This window comes from Mastigoproctus giganteus, chromosome 2 (assembly GCF_048544385.1).
Source record: "Mastigoproctus giganteus isolate SK-2022 chromosome 2, ASM4854438v1, whole genome shotgun sequence".
Lineage (NCBI taxonomy): Eukaryota > Metazoa > Arthropoda > Arachnida > Uropygi > Thelyphonidae > Mastigoproctus > Mastigoproctus giganteus.
In genome coordinates this window covers 146,189,752-146,215,162 of record NC_143576.1, presented here as the reverse complement: position 1 = coordinate 146,215,162, position 25,411 = coordinate 146,189,752, and the positions used below count along the sequence as shown (strand labels likewise).

General features: G+C 37.2%; 1 protein-coding gene across 1 annotated transcript in view; it reads right to left on the bottom strand.

The window, feature by feature from the left end:
• The window catches only part of LOC150089643 (solute carrier family 75 member 1-like), a 170,217-nt gene that overhangs the window by 110,181 nt on the left and 34,625 nt on the right, over positions 1-25,411 (bottom strand). Inside the window, exons 3-4 of the mRNA XM_090368709.1 lie at positions 19,584-19,687; positions 5,771-5,929 (exon numbers count right to left, since the gene is read on the bottom strand). Coding sequence (XP_090224835.1) covers positions 5,771-5,929; positions 19,584-19,687 — 263 coding nt within the window. The remainder of the gene's footprint in view (positions 1-5,770; positions 5,930-19,583; positions 19,688-25,411) is intronic.

Here is a 25,411-nt window from a genome sequence, read left to right as displayed (position 1 = left end):
TTCGCTGTTGGTAACATCGTCAGTTGGTCCCACTGTACAGAATTTAAAAACTGGATAATGATGCTTGTTATACATACTTTTGCTTTTCATCAATATTTAACCAAGATTTCAAAATATAAATATTTGTTATTAAAAATACACAAGTAAAATCTACATAAATCAGTCACAGCTTAAGGGGAGATCTTGTCTGACCAATATGATTGTTACTTCATTATAGTATCCAAAGGAACTGGATACAAAAAAAAATTTTGATATCATATACAGACAACTCTCGGTTTATGAACGAGTTCCATTCCAAGATGTTTTCGTTATACAATTTGTTCGTTATGTGTATCTTGCATTCCTGAGCTTTTATGATACATATTGTGTATGTTAGCAGCCATTTTAAAGCATTAAAACCATGCAATAAACATTGAATGGTCTATACAATAAGTTTTACATACCGTACTGATGCATATGCACTAGCAAGGATATCAGTTGAAATTTACAGTGGTTTGAGGCTTTACAGCCCTAGAAATTTATAAGTGTGAGTATACACATCTCATACTGTGTAAACAAGTCACAACCAAGATATCAGCTCAAACCCTGGGTACCTACCTGTATACTAATGAGGGGGTCAACTACTCCCAAAATGACTAAGTGGTGAAACTCAACAGTGACCAAGAAACAACAACAACTTCTCTATTGGGGAAGTGTTCCTTAAAGAGTGGGGATAAGGAATTCTTCACATATATAAATGCAAAGAAGAGAAGGACAAACCAGATCGGAACCTTATGTCATGGATGTGGGATAGTATTAGATACGCCAGCTGAAGTTCCAGATGAACTCAACAATTACATTGCCTCGATATTTAAAGAAGAAAAACCTTTTGTGTCAATGAGAAATTATGGGACTGAAGTTGAAAAAAATGTAATTAATGACGTTGAAATTTCATATGTTTATTTAATGAAAAAACTTGTGAACCTACAGGCTAGTAAGGCTCCTGGGGTGGATGGCATATACCCTATAACCTTAAGGGAGGCAGCAAGTGAGTGCATTGAACCATTGAGACTAATTATGAGCACATCACAGAACTCGAGAGTGATCCTGTTGAATTGGAAAAGTGCCAACATATTTCCAATACATAAGGGCAGTTCTAAGAGTGAAGTGGAAATTACCAGCCAGTCAGTCTAACTTCAGTAGTAGTAGTAGGGAAAATCATGGAGACAATGATCAAGGGTGGAATTCAGGCTGATTTAGATGTAAATGGAATTCTGAAGGTTTTATAAAGGGAAAATCATGTTGAACAAATCTGGTTAGCTATATTAACAGAGTCACTCAAGAGCTGGACTTAGGAAATAATTTGTGCAGAGAAATAGAGTGGGCCAGTAAATCAGAATGTCTTATAATGATGGATTTTAACTTTCCAGATATTGACTGGAACTTGTGGATTGGTCACTCGCACACTAGCAAGACTTTTGTGGATTTATTGGATGACTGTTTTCTACAGCAACATGTTCAAGAGGCAATCAGAGGGAAAGTAATACTCTTGATCTGATTATCAGCAGTGATTATTCATGCATTAAGAATTTGCAGATAAGGAACCACTGGGTGACAGTGATCACAATGTACTGATGTGGGAATTATTTAAAGATGTAACTACCATTAAGGCTAAAGGGAAGGGCATTTGCTTTCGAAAAGGCGTCTACAGGGGTCTCAGAAAGTTTTTAAATTCTGTACAGTGGGATCAACTGATGATGTTGCCAACGTTGAATTCTAAATGCCTTCAGGGACTTAATTTTGGAGGATACTAGGCTTTTCATTTCAACTAAGAAATACTGTTCAAGGGCCTAAATGGATGTCAGATGAATTAATGAAGCTTGTGGCAGAGAAGAAAAATGTATGGGATGCATATAAAGTATCAGGTGACACAGAAGCCTGTGGCAGATATAAAGTAGCCTGTAATCAAGTCACAAAGGAGGTTAGGCAGGCAAAGGCAGATTACGAGAAATCTTTGGCAAAGGATGCAAAGAAAAACAGCAAAGAGTTCTTTACTTATGTAAACTGTAGAAGGAAAGGCATGAATCAGATTGGACCAGTTAACATAGATAGGTTGGCTATTGATGATCATGTTTAGGTAGCTGATAAACTGAATGAGTATTTTGCATCTACATTCACACATGAAGAGTTATTCAATGAGGGGAGTGCCAGAAGTTTATCAAACTCTAACAGGGAACTAAGTGATTTTGTAATAACTTAGAGCAAAGTGGAGGAGAAATTGTTGAAGTTAAACATAAAAAAGGCACAGGGGATGGACAGGATCTATCCAGTTATATTAAAGGAGGCAGCAAAGGAAGTAAGCAAACCCTTAGCCATAATTATGAGAGCTTCCCTGGACTCAGAGGAGGTCCCCATGAACTGGTGTGCAAATGTATCACCAATTCACAAAGGGGGTTCACAAAAGGTGACACAATATATAGACCTGTTAGTTTAACTTGTGTTCCAGGGAAAATAATACCATCACTGGTTAAAGAAGCATTGCAGGATCATCTGGACAAGACTGCAGTAATAGTTAGACATGCACGGGTTTGTTAAAGGGCAGTCTTGTCTGACAAATTTGACTGGAAACTATGTGGTCACAAAGGAACTGAATGCCAAAAATAATTTTGATATCATATTCTTGGATTTCAGGAAAGCTTTTGATACTGCTGCACATGGAAGACTGCTGTACAAATTGGAGAGATATGGCATTAAGGGTAAGTTGCTACAATGGATAAAGGGATGGTTGAGTGGGAGACAACAGAGAGTGGTAATCAATGGACACTGCTCTTCGTGGACAAATATTATTAGTGGAGTTCTCCAGGGTTCAGTGTTGGGGCCATTGTTGTTTTGTTTATTTATTTTTGTTGTTTTGTATATTTATCAATGATATTGATGAAGGTATATCAGGTTTAATGTCCAAGTCTGTGGATGATACAAAGGTTGGAAGGGTTGTTAACAACAGTAAAGACAGTATGCTACTCCAACAGGATTTAGATAAGTTGGGCAAATGGGCTGAGATGTGACAACTGAAGTTTAACATTGACAAATGCAAAGTACTGCATATGGGTAGCAATAACTGAAGAGAAACGTACCAACTGTGTGGTAGTCAAACTCAGGGAAGTGGAAGGTGAAAAAGACCTTTTTTTTTTTTTTTTTTTTTTTGATTTGGTAGTTGTTGGCGCATCGGCTTCTGTGGCCATATTGCACCTCCCAAGGTTTTTGCAGTACTTTGATCCAAGCCCGAGGCGGAATCGAACCTGCGACCTTTGGGTTGCCGGGCAGGTACTTTACCCACTCGGCTAGCCCGGTCGGCTTGAAAAAGACCTGTGGGTAATTGTACAGTCAAATATGAAGTTCACTGAGAATGGCAGACGAACTGCCAGGGCAGGTCATGGGGTCTTGTCAATGATATATAGGAATTTTGCTAGTAGGGACAGGGAGATGATTATCCTGTTATACAAGGCAATGGTCAGGCCACACCTAGAGTACTGTGTACAGGTCTGGAGGCCTAATTTTAGGAAGGATGTAGAGTTGCTAGAATGAATACAAAGAAGGGCAACAAGACTGATGAGGGGAACAAAAGGGTGCTCTCACAAAGAAAGGCTTTTTAAGTTCTGCAAATTGCAGCACCTGAAGAGTACGCACCTGCGAGGTGATCTGATTGAGGTGTATAAGGTCTTGAATGGGTTGAGCAAGCTGAATGCTGATGGGATTCCTCCTCTTGCTCAGATGAAGAATCTGAGGGAATACAGTTTCAAATTGAGGAAAGGCAGTTGTAGAATAGATGTGCAGAAATTTGCCTTTAGCCAGCGGGTAGTTGATTGGTGAAACAGACTTCCCAACTTTTGTTGTGGAAGTTGATAGCCTAAATAAATTTAAGGCTAAGCTGGACTGGTATTTGGATCGAATGGAGGGGTGAAATGGGAAGTATGTTTTTTTTTTTTTTTGGCTGATGCTGCATAAGCTTGCTTTCTTGCATCATATGCCTCTACTAATGCTAACCAATCTGAAGAATATCCATTAATCACAACCCTCTGCAGTCATCCTGTGATCCATCTTAGAATCTTGCCAGTAATCCCAACATGTTCCAACTTATACATATAAGTTCTCATGAGGGACTGAGTTAAAAAAGTAAAGTGCAGCCATTATCAACCCACTGCAGGATGGAAGCCTCCTCAACAATTCATGCTGAGGGAAATGGACCATAATCTGCCACGCTGGTCCAGTGCGAGTTGGCAGATCGACCGTATTCAGCAGTCAGGGGCTTGAACCCCGGTCTACTCAAAGAGCGTGTGCTACTGCACTCGCGCTCCTGCCCACTCGGCTACGGAGGCCTGAGTTAAATGTCTTGCTAAAATTCAAATAAACAATGTCAAAACTGTTTCATCCATCTCATGAGTATAATTGTGTCAAAATAGCTTACCAAGCTAGTTAAACACGATTTTCCCTTAATAAAACCATGTTGCTTGTCCTTAAAATGCCATTTCCATCTAAAATTGCTTGGATTGCAAGCTTAATCACTGCCTCCAAGATTTTCTCTACCCTTGAAGTTAGATTAGCCAGTCTGTAGTTACCAACTTCACTCTTAGAACTAATTGTAAGTATTGGCGATACATTGGTACTTCTCCTTTCCAAAGGAATCTCTACTGATTCCAATGATGCCCTTGTTCTGCAATTAACCTCAATGATTCAAAGTACTCCCTGGCATCTCCCTGAAAATTAGTGGGTATATGCCATCAACTCCAGGAGACTTACTTGCCTTCAGGCCTGAAAGGTTTTCTAATAAATAATCTTCAAAATTTCAACATCACTAATTTTGTTTTTCAGCTTCACTCACACAGCCTCTCATTTTGTCAGCTGGGTTATCTAAGGTTTTATTTCCCACATTCTTTATACAAGTGTCTGATCTGATTGTTTTCTTCTTCCTTTTTGTATTCTCATACATTAAAAACTCCTTGTCCTCATTCACTGCTCTCTTAGCCAGTGCTTTCTTATACTTGGCCTTGGCCACCGTAACTTTTTCTCTTGTACTATTACGGATCAACTTGTAGATGTTGTAGGCTTCAGTATTTTTCATCACTCTAACTTTCCTATGCCATCCTTTTCTGCTCTATTACAATAACCAGCTCCATATTCATGCATCTTGGCATCCTTCTCTTGCTATATTTTCTTAACTTAATGGTATTTATGTATTTGTGGCTTCTGTAATGATTGCTTTAAAGGTATTCCAAAATTCTAATATATTCACCCTCCTTTTCAATGTCCAATCCACAGGATTGGACATTGAAAAGGAGGGTGAATATATTAGAATTGTCATAGTCCCCTTTTTCTGAAATTAAAACCCATGCCTTTCCTTCCAACTAACAACTGCATGATCACTACCTGCCAATGGTTCCTGTACTGTAAGCCCTCTGATGTCACAGATTTGTAAGCTTCCATGTGTGTTAATGAGATTCCATTATAAAAAGAAATATATTCCTCCATTTGGAACAGTGCTTTTTATTTAAGGGGCATAGTACAATACTGAGAAAACTTGTGGTAAAGTGCTCCACAATGAGACTGATACATTCACAGTAAATCTAATTTAATTGTTGCTATGTACAAAACTGAGATTATTGCTCTGACCTGTTCAATAATACAATGAAGACAGTTGCCCTCACACAACTGTCAAAAGGTTAAAAAAAAAAAAAAAACAGAAGTCAATATTATACAACTTTATCTCCCCACCCCTACAATTTGTGTAACTTACCATTCCCTTTCCTCTTGTTTCTGCTGGGCAGACATCTGTAACAACAGCAGCACTGAGGCTAATATTGCCTTTACTAACTCCACCAATGACCCTTGCCAAAATAAATATATAAAATTTTTGAGCTACTGCCCAGATAGCATATGAGGCTGCTATTCCACACTATATATAGAAAGAGAGAAAAAGAAAAAATCATTATAAAAATAATTAATATGATGTGAAGAGGACATTGTGGTGAATTATCAAAAATGATAATGATCAATTACAGAGAAACACTTTCATATCTCATTCAAAAAAAAAAAAAGACTGAAAAACCTGATTTTGAATGAGCATGAAACTGCTACCAATATATGGTATTCTGGCAATTTCATACCATTCAAAGATAGTTATAATGATTTCTATCTTAAATAATGCAAAATCTTTAATAAACTTTATTTTATTCATTCACTGTCATTAAAAAAGAAAAAACTCTGACCAGATTTCAAAATATAAATATTTGTTATTAAAAATCTGGAACCGACTTCCATCACTTGTTGTTGAAGTTGATAGCCTAAACAAATTTAAAGCTCAACTGGACAGGTATTTCAAACGAACGGAGGGGTGAAATGGGAGTGGTTTTTTTTTTTTTTTTTTTTTTGGCTGATGCTGAATAAGCTTGCTTTCTTGCATCATATGCCTCTACTAATGCTAATGCCAATGCTAAAATACACAAGTAAAATCTACATAAATCAGTCACGCTTAAGGGGAGATCTTGTCTGACCAATATGATTGTTACTTCATTATAGTATCCAAAGGAACTGGATACAAAAAAAAATTTTGATATCATATACAGACAACTCTCGGTTTATGAACGAGTTCCATTCCAAGATGTTTTCGTTATACAATTTGTTCATTATGTGTATCTTGCATTTCTGAGCTTTTATGATACGTATTGTGTATATTAGCAGCCATTTTAAAGCATTAAAACCATGCAATAAACATCGAATGGTCTATACAATAAGTTTTATTATAATGTATGTATGCATTATGGTTTATCATATATGATACGTAATGTAAAATAAGAAAAGAATAAAAAAACAAGATATCGTACTTGTTAATTTTAATTAAAAACAGAGTTACAAAATAGAAATTAAGAAAATGAGTACTAACATAATATAAGTACTGTACATACATATGTATTCAAGTTTTACTCGTCGATATCTCCATGGGACTTCAAAATTCTACATGGTGTGGCATGTAAAGCAACATTTTTTTACTGGCTAGATTAGTTTTATTAACTAAAAACAGTTCAGTATAATTATCATATAATAATTTTCTGATAATTATTGTAATAAATACATTTTTTAAAAGTTTATTTATTTAAATCTTACAATTATGTTCACTATACATTTGCATTTTGTTTTATAAGGAACTCTATCTATTGGAGACTTTAAGAAATTTTGAATGAATTGTGACGTTCGTTGTAGCGAATGTTTGTAAATCGAACATTCATAAACCGAGAATTGCCTGTACTTGGATTTCAGAAAAGCCTTTGATACTGTTGCACATAAAAGACTGCTATACAAACTGTAGCAGTGTAGCATTAAGGGAAAGTTACTGCTATGGATAAAGGAATGGTTGAGTGGGAGAGGACAGAACAACAATGTACACTGCTCTTCGTGGATTAATGTTTTTAGCGGAGTCCCACAGGGCTCAGTGCTGGGTCCCATATCATTTTTTTTATTTATTAATGATACTGATGAGAGTATATCAGGGTTAATGTCTAGGTTTGCAGATGATACAAGGGCAGGCAGGGTGGTAAATGACAGCAATGACGGTATGCTGCTAGATCAATGTCTAGAAATTTAGGCAGATGGGCTGAGAAAGCAACTGAAGTTTCACATTGACAAATGAAAAGTACTATATGCAGGTAGCAGTAATTCCAGAATAATGTATCAATTGTATGGTACTACACTCAGAGTACTGGAAAATGAAAAGGTCCTGGGGATAATTGAGCAGTCTGATATGAAGTTCTCTGAACAGTGCAGACAGGTAGTCAGGTCAGTTGATGCAGTTTTGTCAATGGTATACAGGAATTTTGCTCTCTTATCAAACATGGTAATGATCTAGAGGTCTGGAAGCATCATTTTAGTAAGTATGTAGAGTTGCTGGAATAGGTACAGAGAAGGTAAATGAGATTTGTGAGGGGAACAAAGGGGTACTCTTACAAAGAAAGGCTTTAGTTCTGCAAATTGCAGTATCTGGGGACTAGGCAACTAAAAGGTGATCTGATTGAGGTGTTTAAGGCTTTGAATGGCTTGAGCAAACTCAATGCTGATAGAATTCTTCCTCTTACTCAGACTATGCACCTGAGGAGACAAATTCAAACTGAGAATGGATGGTTGCAGAACAGACGTGCAGAAATTTGCCTTCAGCCAACAGGTGGTTAAATGCTGGAACAAGCTTCCAGATTATTGTGAAGTAGACAGCTTAAATAAATTCAAGGAAAAACTAGACACACTATTGGAGGAGATGGATGGGTAAAATGGGATTTCTTTTTTTTTATTTATATTTTTTTGACTGATGCTGTATAAGTTTGCTTTCTTGCATCATTTGCCACTATTATATAATTATTTTTTTTTTATGAAAACCTCCAGCAATGAGAGGCATCAAAACCTGAAGTACTTAATATGATACAGGGATTGAAAGTTGAAAATATGAAAGCAGATATTAGACTTGAATTTCTGTAGATTATAATTTTTAGGAAATACAGATAAAAGGCATGTTGTTCCAATAAATGGAAATTGAAGGAATAAATGGGGAAGAAGAAAACTTTGTTCTGTGAGTTTTAAGTTGGACAGTAAAAGGATGCTGACCAACTGCGGCGTGTTCAGACTGGTTTGGTTTTTTTTTTTTTTTTTTTGATTTGGTAGTTGTTGGCGCATCGGCTTCTGTGGCCATATTGCACCTCCCAAGGTTTTTTTGCATTACTTTGATCCAAACCCGAGGCGGGAATCGAACCCGCGACCTTTGGGTTGCCGGGCAGGTACTTTACCCACTCGGCTAGCCCGGTCGGCGACTGGTTTGGAAGGAGAGCAGAAATCATAGAAGCCAATTCAGAAGAATAGTGCCAATTGAAGTATCTATAGAAAAGGCAAGCAGCAGCAGAAACAGAACTTCTATGAGACAGAGTCAAGAGACTTTGTTAGAGATGGGTCATTAATTAACTTAACTGCCCTCTTTTGAATGGAATCTAAAAGCCTGAGAGAGGTTTTGGGGGTAGTGCCCCAGATGTGGAGACAATATTCTATGGTAAAATGGATTTGCAAGCATCTTGATTTGAGAGCATTCTGTACAACTATTTTGAAATAGTTGTACAGAATAGACAGTCAGTCCTCGTATAACACGTGTTTACATTGCACGAATTCGATCATACATGATTTATTAATAGGGGAATGATATTGTATATAACACGAATCGAATTCACTTATGCATGATTCACCTGTGTGTTTACAAGAAATGGGCAGTCAAACATGGAATCAACCCAACCGAACACAACACAATAGGAATGAAGAGAAGATTCTGAATGTATTTATGTTTTTTACATCAGTGAAGGGGAAACACATTTCACCATAATAACGTAAAAACCCACACAATTCCAGCTATCGGTATTATCGCAAATGCAATTAGATTGAGTTTACTACCAATAACTGATTCCACTAGCAGAAATGCAACTGGAAATTGTTTTTATTGTTTTATGGTAGTAACCCCCAGAAATGTGCTTTAATAAAATGTGAGCTAGTGAGGTGTTAATAGTGTGTCTCTGCCTTTAAGGTGTTGTTTATTCAGTTGCTACACATGCGCAGCTTTGTTTATGTGTACCAAGCTCCTCATTTTGTAATTGTGCTTTATTCCCTAAAAATGAGTAAAATATTTAAAAGGTGTGAAAAGGAAGCGTCCTGGTGAAGACACTACAGATTCAGAGAGAAAAAGAAAAGCAATATCAATACACAGAGGCGGACTGGGCCAAAAATTCTTACCCAAGAAAATTTGTAGCGGCCTCACACCAGCATTTATGATCAAAATCATACCGGCATCCGGCGCCTGCATAGCCAGGTGGGCAGGAGCAGCAGTGCGTAGCACACGCTTCTTGATTAGACCAAGGTTCGAGAGCCCGTGACCACCAAATACGGAAGATACGAAAAGATCAGGGAATGACCACCACATATCCCCAGAGCAATATGGCCTTAGTTGCTAATGCCCCTAAAAACCAAATAACAACACCAGCCTCCATCGTCTTCTGGCCTCCGGGCCCACCGGGGTTCCCCGGTAAGGCTTATGGCCAGTCTGCCTCTGTCGATAGAGAAAAAATATGAAATTGTGAAACACTTTGAGCAAAATGAAGATCATGTGATATTGCACGTGCTATAGGCCTAAATGAGGCAACACCGAGAATTAGAAGGAGTGCAGAGAAAATAAAAACAACGTTCAGCAGGAACAACTCAAAGTTTAACAAAATCGATTAGATGAAGACACAAAGAATTGGAAGAGATGGAACATCTGTTTGGATAGAAGATCAAACAAAGAACAAGTTTGCTTATGATAGAAGCAAAGCGTTAGCAATATTTTATTACATAATAGTAGTAACAAAATACGTATTTTATTACGATTATTTATTGTGTTTGGTTTTTTTTTTTTTGGTAGTTGTTGGCGCATCGGCTTCTGTGGCCATAGCGCACCTCCCAAGGTTTTTGCAGTACTTTGATCCAAGCCCGAGGCGTGATTCGAACCCACGACCTTTGGGTTGCCAGGCAGGCACTTTACCCACCTGGCTAGCCCGGTCGGCATTGTGTTTGGTAATGTTTCGGTTACAAATGTGTGTTCAGTCTTGGGCACCTAACCCCATTTTTCCCATAGGGCCTGTTTATATTGCACGAGGGTTTCTAGGAACACAACTATCGTGCTATACAAGAACTGACTATATTTTGAAAGAAAATAATGCTGAAAGCAAAGGAGAAAACCCAGTTTTTTCAATGCAGAGGAAGCAATACTTGTGAACTATGTTAGATTAGAAGTCAGAAGAACTATGTGAGATTAGATCATCAGGAAAACTATAGTTTAGCTGATGATAGTTTTGCTGCTTCGGCAAAACTATGGTTTTGCTGAAGATGGTGATTAATATACAAGAGGAAAAGAGTGAGAGAAAGAACTGGATCTTAAAGAACACCTGCATTAGTGGAGAAGTTAGAAGACAAAGACCTTTATGCCAAACACAATCAAAAGCCCTTGAAATGTTAAGAGCAACTGATTGAGTTTCACCAAACTTTTCTATTGAATTTGTCCATATATGGGTAACATTAGATATCATCATTGGAACAACACTGGCAGAATTCAAACTGTCAATCGCTGAACAGATGGAAGGTTTCTAAATAGTTTAAGAGCTGGCATTTAATAGATTTCTCAATTATTTTAGAAAGGGTAGAAGTAAGTGCAATGGGACCATAATAATTGGATGGATGGGATTTGTCACCATTTTTAGGAACCGGCTGGATATGACCAAATTTCCAAGCAGAAGGGAAAACACCTGTGGAATAGGAAAATCAAGAAAGGTGGCAGAACATGAGTAAGCTCAGGAACACAGCTTTTGAGAACAAGTGGAGAAATACCACCAGGACTTCATGCTTTGCTTCAAGACTTCAAAATTCTTGACATTCTTTTGATGGAAGACCACATGGGGCAATGAATGGAGTGTACTGGGAATGGTAGGAGGTGGTTTACCAAGACCATCAATACATGAGTTAGAAGAAAAGTAGGATGCTAACAAGTCAGCTTTATCTTTGGATGAAATGGCAATAGAGCAATCTGGTTTTGACAGAGTTTGGAACAGAAATAGGCAAAAGTTGCAGCCAATAATAGCTTTGGCAAAAGACCAGAATGCACAATTACCATTTTGACAAGAAGCAATTTTTCTACTTCTAGCCTGTACAAAATCTAGTTTTAACTGATTAATAACCACTTCACAGCTGTTGCGAGCTTTGGCAGAAAATGGAACCGAATATTTGGAAACAAGCCAATTGCAGTATGCAACATTCTCATCTTGAACAGCCTTAGCACATTTATTGGAAAACCAAAGTTTAGATAAAGGATGAAATTTTAAGGTGGGGTGGGGAATAAATTATTTCATCCCTACAAGAATAATTTTACTGATGTGATCTGAACAAATATTGACATCAGAAAATTTGAAACAGTAATCCAAGGAAAAGAAATCTCCCAGATCATCTCATTTTGCATTCTTGTAATGCCAAACAACACAAGGTTGAAGTTGAGAATGGCCACAAGAGAAAGGCTCCAATCACCACATTGTGATCTAAAGTACATAAAGGGCCACACTCATCTCAACCATGTACTTAAAAGGGTTGTTTGTGAGAAAAAGATCAAGCATGTTGGCTGTGTGGTTAATTGTCTGGTATTCTGATAGGTACATGAACAATCTGTGAGAGGTCATTAGTAATTGTAAAAGTCTCAGCATCTTGACCAGCTGGGTCTGTGTGATTAGAAAACAGAAGTCAGCTGGAGTTGTGAACATTAAAATCTCCAAGGAAAATTACCTCACTGTTACAAAAGTCACATTGGAGAAAGTCAAGTTTGAAAGAGATGAAGTTAAAGAGTTCCATGTGATTAGTGAAGTTGGAAGAATAATAGAGGCAACAGCAAATTTGACAGAATGTGGTAGAGAGATTTTAAGCCAGAGAAGATCAAAAAGAGGAAATTACTAAGTCTCTCACAGGAATATCAGAGTGGATATATATATACACAAGTACCACCCTTGAAATGAAAGGAATCATACAGTGAATAATTAAGACAATGGAGATGAGCAGTGATTGAATTAACCAATAATTAGGATTCTGTCAGAAAAAGTATGTGGTGTTTGACAGACTGTAAAGCAGAAATGGACATCATTGAGGTTGGAATTGAGACTATGTATATTTGCGAAATGAACAAGGAAGTGTTTGGGAGGTTTGGATCTTTTTGCAGATAGGTTTGTTCTATTAGTTTGACTATGCATGACACGTTCAGTAGCAAGAAAAGGTGGGGAGGACATGTTGCATGAAGTAATGAAATTTTTGGATATGGTGTACATACGGCAAGAATATACCCAGCTCCTTGACAATGTGACCTCAACAATGCCCCCCCACATTAACCTTACTCCCTCCAGTCACTATCTGGCAGAGTAGAAGCAATGAAATTAAACACTAACTGATCCGAAAGCTCCACAGGCGAACTGCTATATAGTCCACCAGACAAACCAATAGGTTTGCCTGGTGGACTATATAGCAGTTCGCCTGTGAACATCATTTTAGAGCTGTATCATTGAAATATAAATAAGATTGGATCACAACATGATATCCATCATAACCTCAAAGAACATCAATCATACTGCATGATGGAAGAGATAAGGGTTTGCCGAAGCTTTGCTTTGAAGACTAAACATTTATTCCACCATTTCAAGCTTCCAATAAACAAAGTCATAAGTGTAAAGCATATTCATGTCTGACGGCACCAGTAGTTTATGCATTGCTTTCATTGTGAGTGCAACAGTTCACTGCAAAGGCCAGGGATTTAAAAGTCTATGAATTTTGTAAGTGTAGCGTTATGTATTGTTGTTCTTCTGGCCATTTAGCCGCTAGACCCCTGCTGGGACCCAACTTTGCACACACTTGGCCCCGTGGAGGCAGACCAGGAACCCAGTAGTTGAAATTTTTACTCTGGCAGGCCCTGCCACCTAGTTTCCTGAGATTTCAGTGGCTAGGGCCTTAAAAAAAAAAAAAAAAAAAAAACGCATCATAAGGGTAGACACTAGATTTTGTAAGGCCTAAAAGTTTGCGTACATAGTTTAATTTAGACATTTTAGTTTAATGTTAGATTTTCATAGTGTGGGAAGTGCACTGGCGTATAGAGAGAGTAAGGGAGGAGGCTGAAGGCTGGGGATGAAAGGCAGAAGTATGGGGATGATAGAGAAGGCATCCCAGATGGTCAGTGAGGCAGGCCCATGCCTCACCAGGCAAAGAACTTGGGGAGACTGAAGAAACTGTCTTCTCCTCCCCACCAGGGGGAGGAGGAAGATATGCCCATGCAAGAAAGCACAGTCAGGAAAGCCAATTTGGCCATACAGCAATGCTGCTCCTCTCTTTTGCCGTTATGTTATTCCTATCCGGGTCACCGGAATTTGGGAGTCACTCGTGGGACTAGATTCCCATCGGTGTGGTCAGGGGTGTATAGGCTTTGGTTGCACTTGAGGTGCAGTCTCATCTGTTTTCCATTTGTAGGTGGAGTATTGTGGTAGGTGAGGCCTGGGAGGTTCTTCGTCCTCATGCTGGTGCTCCCCCCCATCCAGTTGTCACTTGAGAGTGAGTGGAGGTCAGAGCTCTGATATAGCTCAGTGAAAGACAAAGTTCAGTGAGGATCAGTCTTGTGGTTGCTCATGGGACCTTTGTCCTTTCAGTTCGTTGGTGTACTGTCAACAAGGAGGTGAGTGCACTTTATTCCTTAGTCCAGTGGTTTTCAACCGGGGTCCACAACAACATTCCAGGGGTGCCACATAATTTGGGTTTAAGGTACTTAAACTTATTATTTTTTTAAAATTTATGTTTATTTACTTACAAAAAGGTGAACAGTATCTTTTTAATTTTGTGGTGATCTATAATCGATGTTTACATATTACCTCTATATAAAGATTAAAATTATTATTTACTGTATATATATATAATTTGTATTATGAAATGTAATTTTTATAATTATATTATTGTAATAACTATCATATAACATATATTTTTTAATAATATATATATATATCCAATTTTTAAATTAAATAAAATAAAACATAAGCCAGTAGTATGGCAAAAACTGTAGAGCGAAAATTAACATAAAATAACCCAAATAAACAAACGAACGAAAAGAAAGAATAGATATAAATAGTAGCCCAGAAACCCTTGTATAATTTTGAACTTTAAATCCAATTAACAAAAACTATACAAAATTTAGGTTAACGCCAATTACATATTAATTTAGCGGTAGCCCCCCCGGAGAGGTACCAGTTCCAAAAAACGTGAAATATCACCAAAAGAGGGTTAAAGGAGTTCCTTTAAGGTTCTTAGTCTGAGCAAGTGGAAGTATCCCGTCAGCATTGAGCCTGTTCAAACCATTCAAGGCCGTATGCACCTCAATCAGATCACCTAACAGGTGCCTAAGTCTCCAGACACTGTAATTTTCAAAACTTAAGCCTTTCTTCGTAAGAGCAAACCTTTGTTCCATTCACTAATCTTGTTGCCCTTCTCTGTACTCGTTCAGCAGCTCTACATCCTTCTTAAAATGAGGCCTCCAGACCTGTAGACAGTATTCAAGGTGTGGCCTGACCATTGCCTTATATAAGGGGATAATCACCTCCTTATCCCTGCTAGAAAAATTCCTGCATATCATTGACAAGACACCATGAGCTACTCTTGCAGACCATCTGCACTGCTCAGAAAACTTCATATCTGACTGCACAATTACCCCCAGGTCCTTTTCACTCTCTACCTCTGTCAGTGTAGTACCACACAGTTGATACTTTACTCTGGGGTTACTGCTTCCCATATATGCAGTACTTCACCCAACATTTTTCGATGTTAAACTTCAGCTGCCACCTCTCAGCCCATCTGCTCAACTTTTCTAAATCCTGTCACAGCAGCAGCGTACTGTCATTAAGCATACTACAGCGTACCACTCACTGACAATTCTGGCGACATGGCATGGTGCATTGTCTCACTGATAGATACTATCACTCCCAGGGAACATGGTCAACATGTACGGGTGTACCTGATCGGCGATGATCAATAGGTAAAAATTTGCATTCAGGGTGCCCTCCAGAGGTATCAGCAGACTCAAGCCATGCCATGAAAACATTTTCCAGACCATAATGCCGCCCCACCAGCCTGCCTTGTGCCAACAATTATGTCCGGGCTTCTGTTCTCAGAGGTTTCGTGCCTAATACGCCACCGTCCATCTACTCAGTGGAGCAGAAACCATGACTCATCAGAGAAGGCCACCCATTTCCACCTGGCCAGTGTCGGCATTGCTGTGCAAACTGACGCCGTTGTTTGAGATGAGTGGCCATCAGCATAAGTGCTGTCACCAAGCGTCTGCTCTGGAGCCCAATGCACAACAGGGTTTGCTGAACTGTAATGTTGGAGACCTTTCTGGTGGCCCCACGGTTCATTTGGAAGGCCAGTTGAGCAACAGTAGTGGCCGATCGGTCCTGACCAACCATTTCAGCCAATGTTCACCTCTGGGATCAATGCCACATGGGGCTCCACAATTGGCACGTTGGGTCGTCAAAACTGTCCGATTTGTCCAGGCTTGATATACTTTCACCACTGCAGCACATGAGCATTTCACAAAGTGCACTGTTTCAGAAATGCTGGCACCCCTGGCCCAAAAGCCAATGATCAAGCCTTTTTCCAGGTCTGATAGTTCGCTTGCTTTGCTTGTTTGTTTGTTATTTGGTTTTTCAGGAGCATTAGCAACTAAGGCCATATTGCTCCGTGAATATGCGGTGGTCATTCCTGATCTTTCCGCATCCTCCGTATTTGGTGGTGACAGGCTCGAACCCCGGTCTAATCAAGAAGCATGTGCTACACACTGCTGCTCCTTCCCACCTGGCTACGGAGGAGCCAGCTTACTTTGCCCATGAGTGTCTGTGGAAGACACTCATGGGCAAAGCAAGGCTGTTACTGTGTTCACGGATGCTGAACATCAAGCCTTACATGCTTGCAGTGTGTGAACTTGACACGTGCACTGTATAATTCACTAGGCGTGTGTGATGTCTGCATGGGGGGGTCATAATATAGTGACTGGACTCTGTATATGTGTGTTGAAGAATTGAAGAGATATTTGGTACAGAAGCTATATATATTTAACTGAAGTAGCAATTTATGTATAAAAGTTTTGAGAAGGGAAGTGGTAAATATAATTGTACATTTCATTTAGATTGGTGTAATTGTATATGTAAATTTTGATATTGAAAATAAATCTCTTATGTTTAGAATACTGACTAGGTCTCTTTATTCAAGAAAAGTTCACACAGCCCTAAGAAAAATTCATTGAGAATCATCCTGGTTGGGGTTAAATAAAAGAATACCTCATATCTAGAATCTTCTGAGATAAGAAAAGAGTGGGAGTTAAAATTTTAAAGAAGTCAGATAACTTGTGGACTTTGGAGGAGTGAGGTACCAGTTGTTCTCCTTTGAAAAATTATAACAACTACCTATTTGGGCTCCAAAGTACAGGGGTATATATTTATATAGTTAAATAATTAAATAAAATAACAAAAGAAAACCTAGTTCTCACAAAATGAAGAGAACAAAATACGTCAAGGAAAATTGGGTTCATGGAAGCTAATGACTAAACTATCACTCATGGTTTCCGTGAAAACCCATTAGTCCTAATCCAACATTTCACCAGATATACGCCGTAAAAAAGCAGATAGAAATACTCTCATAACATAATAAACATTTATTATGTTATGAGAGTTTATTAACTTAAATACTACCATTAATGAAAAGAAGAAGGAAAATCAGCCTTGCAAATTATTCTGGATAACCGATGTTCTACTGTATTTAGATTTTATTTGTATGTATATTTTTTTATTAATAAATAAATATATTCTGAAATCTGGTTGGAGCAATCAAAAATTATTCAATTTGCTTTTATTCATCACAGAACACCAAAATCTTGTCATCACTAATATAAACACCCATCTATTACTCAGTGCATTCTTCAAAGAGTGTAACATCTTCAGTGTCATCAAGGGCATTGCTGATTCCAGATTTCTTGAGAGATGGAAACCTTGTGTTTCACTAACTCTCAAAAATTTTTTACCCATTCTCACACTTGTGAAATTGTTGGTCACTTCAATCATCCTGTTGGTGTCAATGGCAATTTGTAACCCCCCTAAATTTTTTACCTATTCTCACATGTGAATTGTTGGTTACTTCATTCATCCTGTTGGTGTCAATGGTGATTTGCTGCCTCCATCCATTTGGTCCACTCTTCATAAATGATACTTTAAAGGGTTTAACTGAGATGTCCAATGGCTGAATTAAGCTAAGCTGAGTTAAACAAATCTAGAATTATAGCTAAGTATTTAATCCAGCAATTATCATTTTGCCGCATCTGTTACAAAATAAAAGAGCTAGCCTTTTTTTAGAAGGCCACCTAAACATTTTGACCATACTGTCTCTAGGCATGGACTAAAGATGAAGACACCACTGCATGCACCTAGTATACCTTCAGACCATAAAATGCAGAGGAATTTCAGGCAACACCTTTAGGGAAAAAGGTATCTTATGGTATGGAAAATGCAGTAATTACATCACAAGAAATTGTTCTTTTAATTCAGATATACAGAATATATTTCTTCCTTTTTATCTTAAAGTACATCACAATATTAATATAGATAAGTGCTAATTTTTAGTAAAACATTAAGGAATATTTGTGCAATGTTTAATGAAACATCAGTTGAAAAATTCTGCACTATGCTATGCCACATGTGATATTAAAATTTTGTTTATTGGTACGTAACAGAGAAAGACTGAAAATTTTCAAACCCAGGAAAATTCAAATTGTTAAACCAATTGGCTCTTTCTGAATTCATTTGTAATTCTGCCATCAGGCCTAACATGGGGTTAATCTAAGACATTCAATCCTGATTTCGTCCATCCCCCTCCTCTAACAAATATACTAAGAACTAAATCATGATCGCCATGTCAAATACTAAGGACTAAATTTAGCCCTTAGTATTAGTCAGTGAGAGTTCCAATGAAAGTATCAAATTAACTCAAAGTTTAGCCTGATGAGAGAATTTCAAATGAGAATTCGGAAATGTGGCCAACTGATTCAGCAATTTTTGGATTGGTCTAGATTTGAAACTTGTATCTTTCTTTCTGTGGTAACATACTAGTAAACTAAACTTTAATATCATTGTATAGCAGGGGTGGGCAACAGCTGGCCCGCAACGATGTTGAATCCAGCCCCCTCGGTAAATGCATAAATATAGAAAATCCATACCTGACTACACTCGCCGTAAACGTTCGGCTTAATTCGGTTCAATCGGGAATCACGGCCAGTACAACAGTAACCAAGTGATTCTACGCAGCGTCAAAGAGTTATTTCCTAATTATTATTGTAGCATCGATCGAACGAAGTTCCTTTGGGTTTGACTTCTTATTGAAAAAAATAATATTGGTGCGAGATATTTTATGTTTTATGCCTTTTCTAATTATTACAATTTTTAATTTAATATAATTTATAGCCCACAAAATGAACCAATTAAAAAAAAAAGAAAAATTGATGCCGAATGCAGCATTTTCAATGATAATTGGACATTCAGATATTTTTTTTAAAAATACATTAATAATTTGGTAATTCAAGTAATATAACATTTTTTAGGTTCTGATTTTTTTTTATTAAATCGTTCAATCTATTCCGGCCCGCATCATGATGCGAAAATTTCATTCGGCCCGCATCACGATACGAAAATTTCATTTGGCCCACTGACGAAAAAAGTTGCCCACCCCTGCTGTATAGTATGGTGCTTCCTATAATTGTTCATTACCGTAAACCAAGAAAAAATAAGCTTTTTGGTTTATACTGTACATCCAAATATAGGCATGTTAAAAACATGAAAAACTATTCTAATTTAACCATATGACATTTTACTTCATAAAATTTATTATTATTAAAAAAACTGCACTGTTATATTTAATAACTTGAATCAAAAGAAGGTTATTCACAAACTCACCATACTAATTAATAAGACTGGCTTCCTGCCATAAACATCCGACAATGCTCCCATTATTGGAGATGCAAGAAATTGCAAAAATGAAAAAAGGGATCCTATTAAACCTATTGAAAACAACAAAATTCTCAGTAATACATTAATAAAATATACTGACCTGCACACCTTACAGATATGGCGGCTTTAATAAAAGTTCAGCATGAAGACCAGATATAAAACAGTTATTCAAGCTAATACATAAAAACCATAAAATTAATTTTGATATTATTCACTAGCAACATCACTAAATGCATACCATTACAGAATACAGGTCTATGTACTGTAACTAATTCAGTACTGCAGAAGCTTCCAAACAACCCAAGGAAGAGATTTTAAATAACTAGTTCCTAAAGGATTCCTGTGGTTACGCAGAGAAAAAATATTCCAATTTTCTGGTTTCCACTATAAGCTCTAACAGATCCATAGTATTTTATCAGTTGGGCTGCTTGTAGATCTCACTTTTTGACATCATCACTAAATGTATCCCATTACATAATACAGGCTTATGCTGAAACTAAGTCCATACTGCAACAACCTCAAATAAACTAAGGAAGAAACTTTAAACAACTGTTTCCCAAAGGATTCCTATGATTAGGGAAAAAAAAATTTCTGGTTTCCAGTATCACTTCTGACAGATCCATGGTATTTTAACAGATAGTCTCTGCATGCAGAACTTGTCTGTCTTGGGGGAACTCTATATGGTCCACTATAAATGCCATCTACTGATTCTTTATAACTGCAAAGAAATATAATACTTTTATGCCTCAGTCATTAAACCAATTATATCATACTGATCATCCACTAGTACACCACCATTGTTGATGGTGAATAACAACAGGAAAAGTGATGAATAAAGAAATGCTAACTCATTTCTCTATGTTCACCAGTAAATGATACAAGGTGTTGCTAAGGAAATAATGACTAAAGTTAAATGAAGACAAATTATACAAAGCTGTCTTAGCATTAGCAGAGGCATATGATGTAAGAAAGCAAGCTCATAACAGCATCAGAAAAAAAAAAAACCTTCCCATTTCACCCATCCATTTGCTCCAAATGTTTGTCTAGTTTTGCCTTGAATTTATTTTAGCTGTCAACTTCTACAACGACAGATGGAAGTTTGTTCCAGCAATCAACCACCCACTGGAACTTTCCAAAACTTTGACATGATATCCCTAAAATAAAAGAAGCTATTATATACCCTGTGGATTTAAATATGAGAGCAAGTAAAAAAAAATGAATGTCAACTGTCTGAATTTAAATTATGTGCTGTCCTCGACATTAATTTAGGGATTAGAACTAAATGCTTCTACAAAGTTGGGTACACTGGTTGTCCCACATCGGAAGTGGGGGGGTTGATGAAAAGCAAAGACAATAATGATATTTGTGTGACAGATGTATCCAAGCTAGTACAATGCAATGTTACTCACTACCTTACAGCAGAGTTCTCTCTCTCTCCCTCTCTCTACTATGCAGCTCAGCACACTAAAGGCAGACACACAGAAAGGACACTGTAAAGTGCTTAAGCCTCTTCCTCCTCCATATGGCCTGAACTTGTCAAATTGCGATTTATCTTAACCAGAAGGCAGAAAAATGATCTTGGCAGGATGTCAATTCTATACAGACAATGATGAAAGAAGCCATCAAACAATGATACCACAAACAACAAAAAGACTTTATTAGCAGGGGGGAAAAATATGTTATATAAATTCAGTAAGTGCCTACACCAGTGGATAATTTTTTTTGACTTGCCATCATAATTCATTTATTGGATTTATGATAAATAGGGAGTGATAACTGGCAGGGCAACAATCAAGTTATACAAACATATAAAGTAACAGCCACAGAAACTGTATAAACCCCCCTTAAAGTTTATTATTTTGTCATCATTTACCTATATACATGTAATTATATAACCTGAAGGTATCATTTTGTCATCTTGCTGTCCTCAAGCTGTGCATAAAGGCATCCACCTACCAGTACACATCACCAGTTTCTACCCTCCAGTGTATGCCTCCAGTGGCATACAAGCATTAATCCAATGAAGAAAAGTGTAATTATAAAATGTAAAATTGAAATCTGAAACAGATCTGAAGTGGATTAATACTCCAGCAGTGTAAAATATAAAACTGAAATTTTATATTTTAAAATCACCCCGAATTGTAAAATATAAAACTGAAATCTGAAACAGATTGGATTAATACTCCACCAGAGGACAACCTTTAAAATGTCTATGCCCTTCAAGGTCACTACACAAGCTCTACAGATCTAAGATCTGTGAAATTAACATACCAGTGTAATAGCACCCGTAAAAGAACTATTTGATTAAGACTTATGAGCAGTCTGAAAGCACACTGCCCCCAAAAAAGGTCCTCTGAATTTTTACCTCATGAATTTGCCAAATTCATGAGGTAAAAATATGGGTAAAGAATATGTTAATTGGACAACTGAGCAACTGAAATCCATAACTGTTCTCTGAAGAGTCCAAATTTAACCTCCATGAAACAGATAGGAACTACTACAATCGGCATAGACTCCACAAGACTTATTATCCAGACTGATTAAATCAACAGTGAAATTTCCACTGAACCAGATAGTTCAGAGATGCATAACAAGCAAAGGCGTATGCAAAATAAGCTTTGTAAATGTGTTTTATTTTATGCCTTTTAATGGCGACTACCTGCTACAAAAAATTTTAAAGTAGATTCTTGAGCCTGCTATCACAGATTTGTAAGTATAATTTGCCATATCACAGATAAAGAAGTATATTAAACAATAATTTCATGCAATTTCCAATAAGTTAATGACTAATTTATACCAAATATACACTATTTTTTCTTTAGGTGAAGAATTTTATGTGAGACTCCCATATCTGATGCTTATCATGGCCAGGATTAAACCAAATTTAAGCTTGATTTAAACCAAAAGAAAACTGCTGGCATGTTATGGGACAAAAAATTACTGTCCCATAACATGCCAGCAATTTACATGCTGTAATTGCTGCAAAAAGCCATCAAACAAGATAACACTGCAAGAACCTATTATTTGCAACTGGTGCCATAACCTGGGCAACAACTGCATAAGAATCTTAAAGGCTCCAGGCCAGACAGGATGCAAGGTGGCAATTAAAGCTTGGGTTAACCAACAAAATACTGATCTTTTACAAAAGATTTACAGGCATCTATCACAATATTATGTTTGCGGGATTTTTTTAATGCCAAGTGAGAATGTCAGTCACAAAAAAAAGTGTTCAATGTGTTCTTTATATACACAGGGTGTCTGTAAATGATGTTTCCGATTTGGATATTTTTTTTTTATTCAGAATTACTTCAAGTTACACTCATGAAACACATACCAGCTGAAATATCAATTCAATAAGTTTTATGAAGGTACATAAAGTCATTGGTAAAGTTCAATGTGGGCACCATGAGTAACTCGAGTGATATCACAGCAATATCAATCCCCTGCCACACACTGTGCTTCATTTTGCGATCAATTTTACCAAAAGCCTCTGTGATATGTGTCTTCAACTCCTGCAATGTCGTTGGTAGTGGAGGGATGTACACATTGTCCTTCACATAACCCCACAAAAAGAAATCCACTGGCGTCAGATCAGGCGACCTCGGAAGCCATTCCATATGGCTTCCATGCCCAATCCAACACTGAGGAAGATGTTCATTCAGGTACGATTTCACTTCTTTATGAAAATGCGGAGGGGCACCATCTTGTTGATAAATCACATCTGCAATATCCTCCTGCAGCTATGGCATTAACTATTCACTGACCATGTCCAAGTAGATGAACCCTGTCACAGTCAGTTTGATAAAGAAGAACAGCCCATACAGCTTTTCTCGAGACATGTGGCAAAAACATTAACTTTGAAACTGACCCTTTCATGTTCAAAAAATTCATGGGGATTTTCACCACCCCAGATTCATAAATTGTGTCAATTCACTCATCCCAACAGGTGGAAGGTCACCTACTGATTTTGTTTCGTGAAATGCTAACACACAGAAAGCTTTCTTCGGCCCGGTCGCCATTTTGCCATTCTGGCAAATGTAGCACTGTGTAGTGGGTAAAATGCAAAACTGGCAGTCAAGTGCCAATTTTAATAAAACTTATTGAATTGATCTTTCAGCTGGTATGTGTTCCATGAGTACAGCTTGAAGTAATTCTGAATAAAAAAATATCAAAATTGGAAACATCATTTACGGACACCCTGTATATTGTACAGCGGATTTCTGTAACATGTATCTAAACACATTAGTTTTGAAATTTCTGTTAACAATTTACTACAGTATTTAATCATTTTTGATCAATTTATAAAAAATTCAGTTTATGAGGGTAGTTTCCATTCTAATCCTGTTTTGTGAAAAATTTATAATGAAGCAATTTAAATGGCTGCAACTGTATACAAAAACAGTACACATATAGCATGTTTAGGGTACTTCTGACTATTCAGATAATCCTTCGGTTTTGTATTCTGCTAAATTCCATATAAAATCACTTACACAAGCCACTTGATTTTGAAGTTCTCTAGACATAAAATTATCCAATTACTTTTCTTTCTGCTACTTTTACTAAATAACACTTTGGAGGTAGATACAACTATTTTCATGGTATGGCATGCTGGGTTCCCTGAGAAAAGCCCACATGAAAATTCTGCACAGAAAAATTCCACTGTCATAAATGCTCACATGAAAAATACCCACACGGAAAATTGCTCATACGGATAAATGCTCACACGGAAGAATGCTCACATTATTTTTACAAAAAACAAATTATTTCACATTTCAAAATGCAACAAAATGTTGAATTTATATTTTATTTCTACTTCTATATAATGTATTTTAATATAACTTTTGATATAAAACCTTTGATTTTAATATAAAATAGAATATTTAGATGTAAATGTTTGTAAGGGAAATTACAGGAAATAAAATACTCTGGTTTTATTGCAACTAAATCCTTTTATTTTATTTATAAAAATAAATTATTTTTTCTCTGTCTTACAAAGTGAACAGTCAACACTTTTTGGTTTTTTATCAACAAACAACTAATTCAGACATATTTCAGTGATTTATTTATTTGTCAAGGATTTGAACAGCATTTTCATTACTGTAAGTTAGCTAATCTCTGAAAGTATTTCAGTTTGTCTTCTACCTGCTCAATATTCCTGCACAAAAGTGGCAACCAAGTCATGCACTGCATCATATCTTCGTTTTTTCACCTCTAGATGACCTGCCTGTGCATTAGCCAGTGTCAATCTGTGGCAAGCCAGGTCCCTCTTCAGTCCATCAAACAAAAACCATGCACTGGGATGACTGCAGTGGAATAGGGAATTAAATGCATAGTGAAATCCCTCACAGTAGTTTGTCGTTTTAGGCGATTGTTGAAGAGCTGCATCATGATGATTCAATATTCTTATTGGAAACTGGGGATCTCTACCTGCTACACCCCAACTGTCATTCAGTTATGAATGACAAAAGATGGCTACATAGTACAACAACCAACCGAACATTGTCATGAATCCTGTCTTCAAAAAGCAGAAGCCAACGTTGCCAGAAGCAAAATGAGGCAATACACGAGCATAGTTAGTTCTACACCTCGCAATGTGATGGGGAATGTGTTGTCAGAGTTGAGTAACAATGTACTGGCCCATATGGCCAAACACTCATCCCTCGCAAGAAATCTTCTCAATCACAGAAAAGACGGTCATTTGCCTAATTCAACAACAATAAATTTTGACATTCCTGAGAAGTACCATCAACTGATACTTCATGATTCAGATGCAG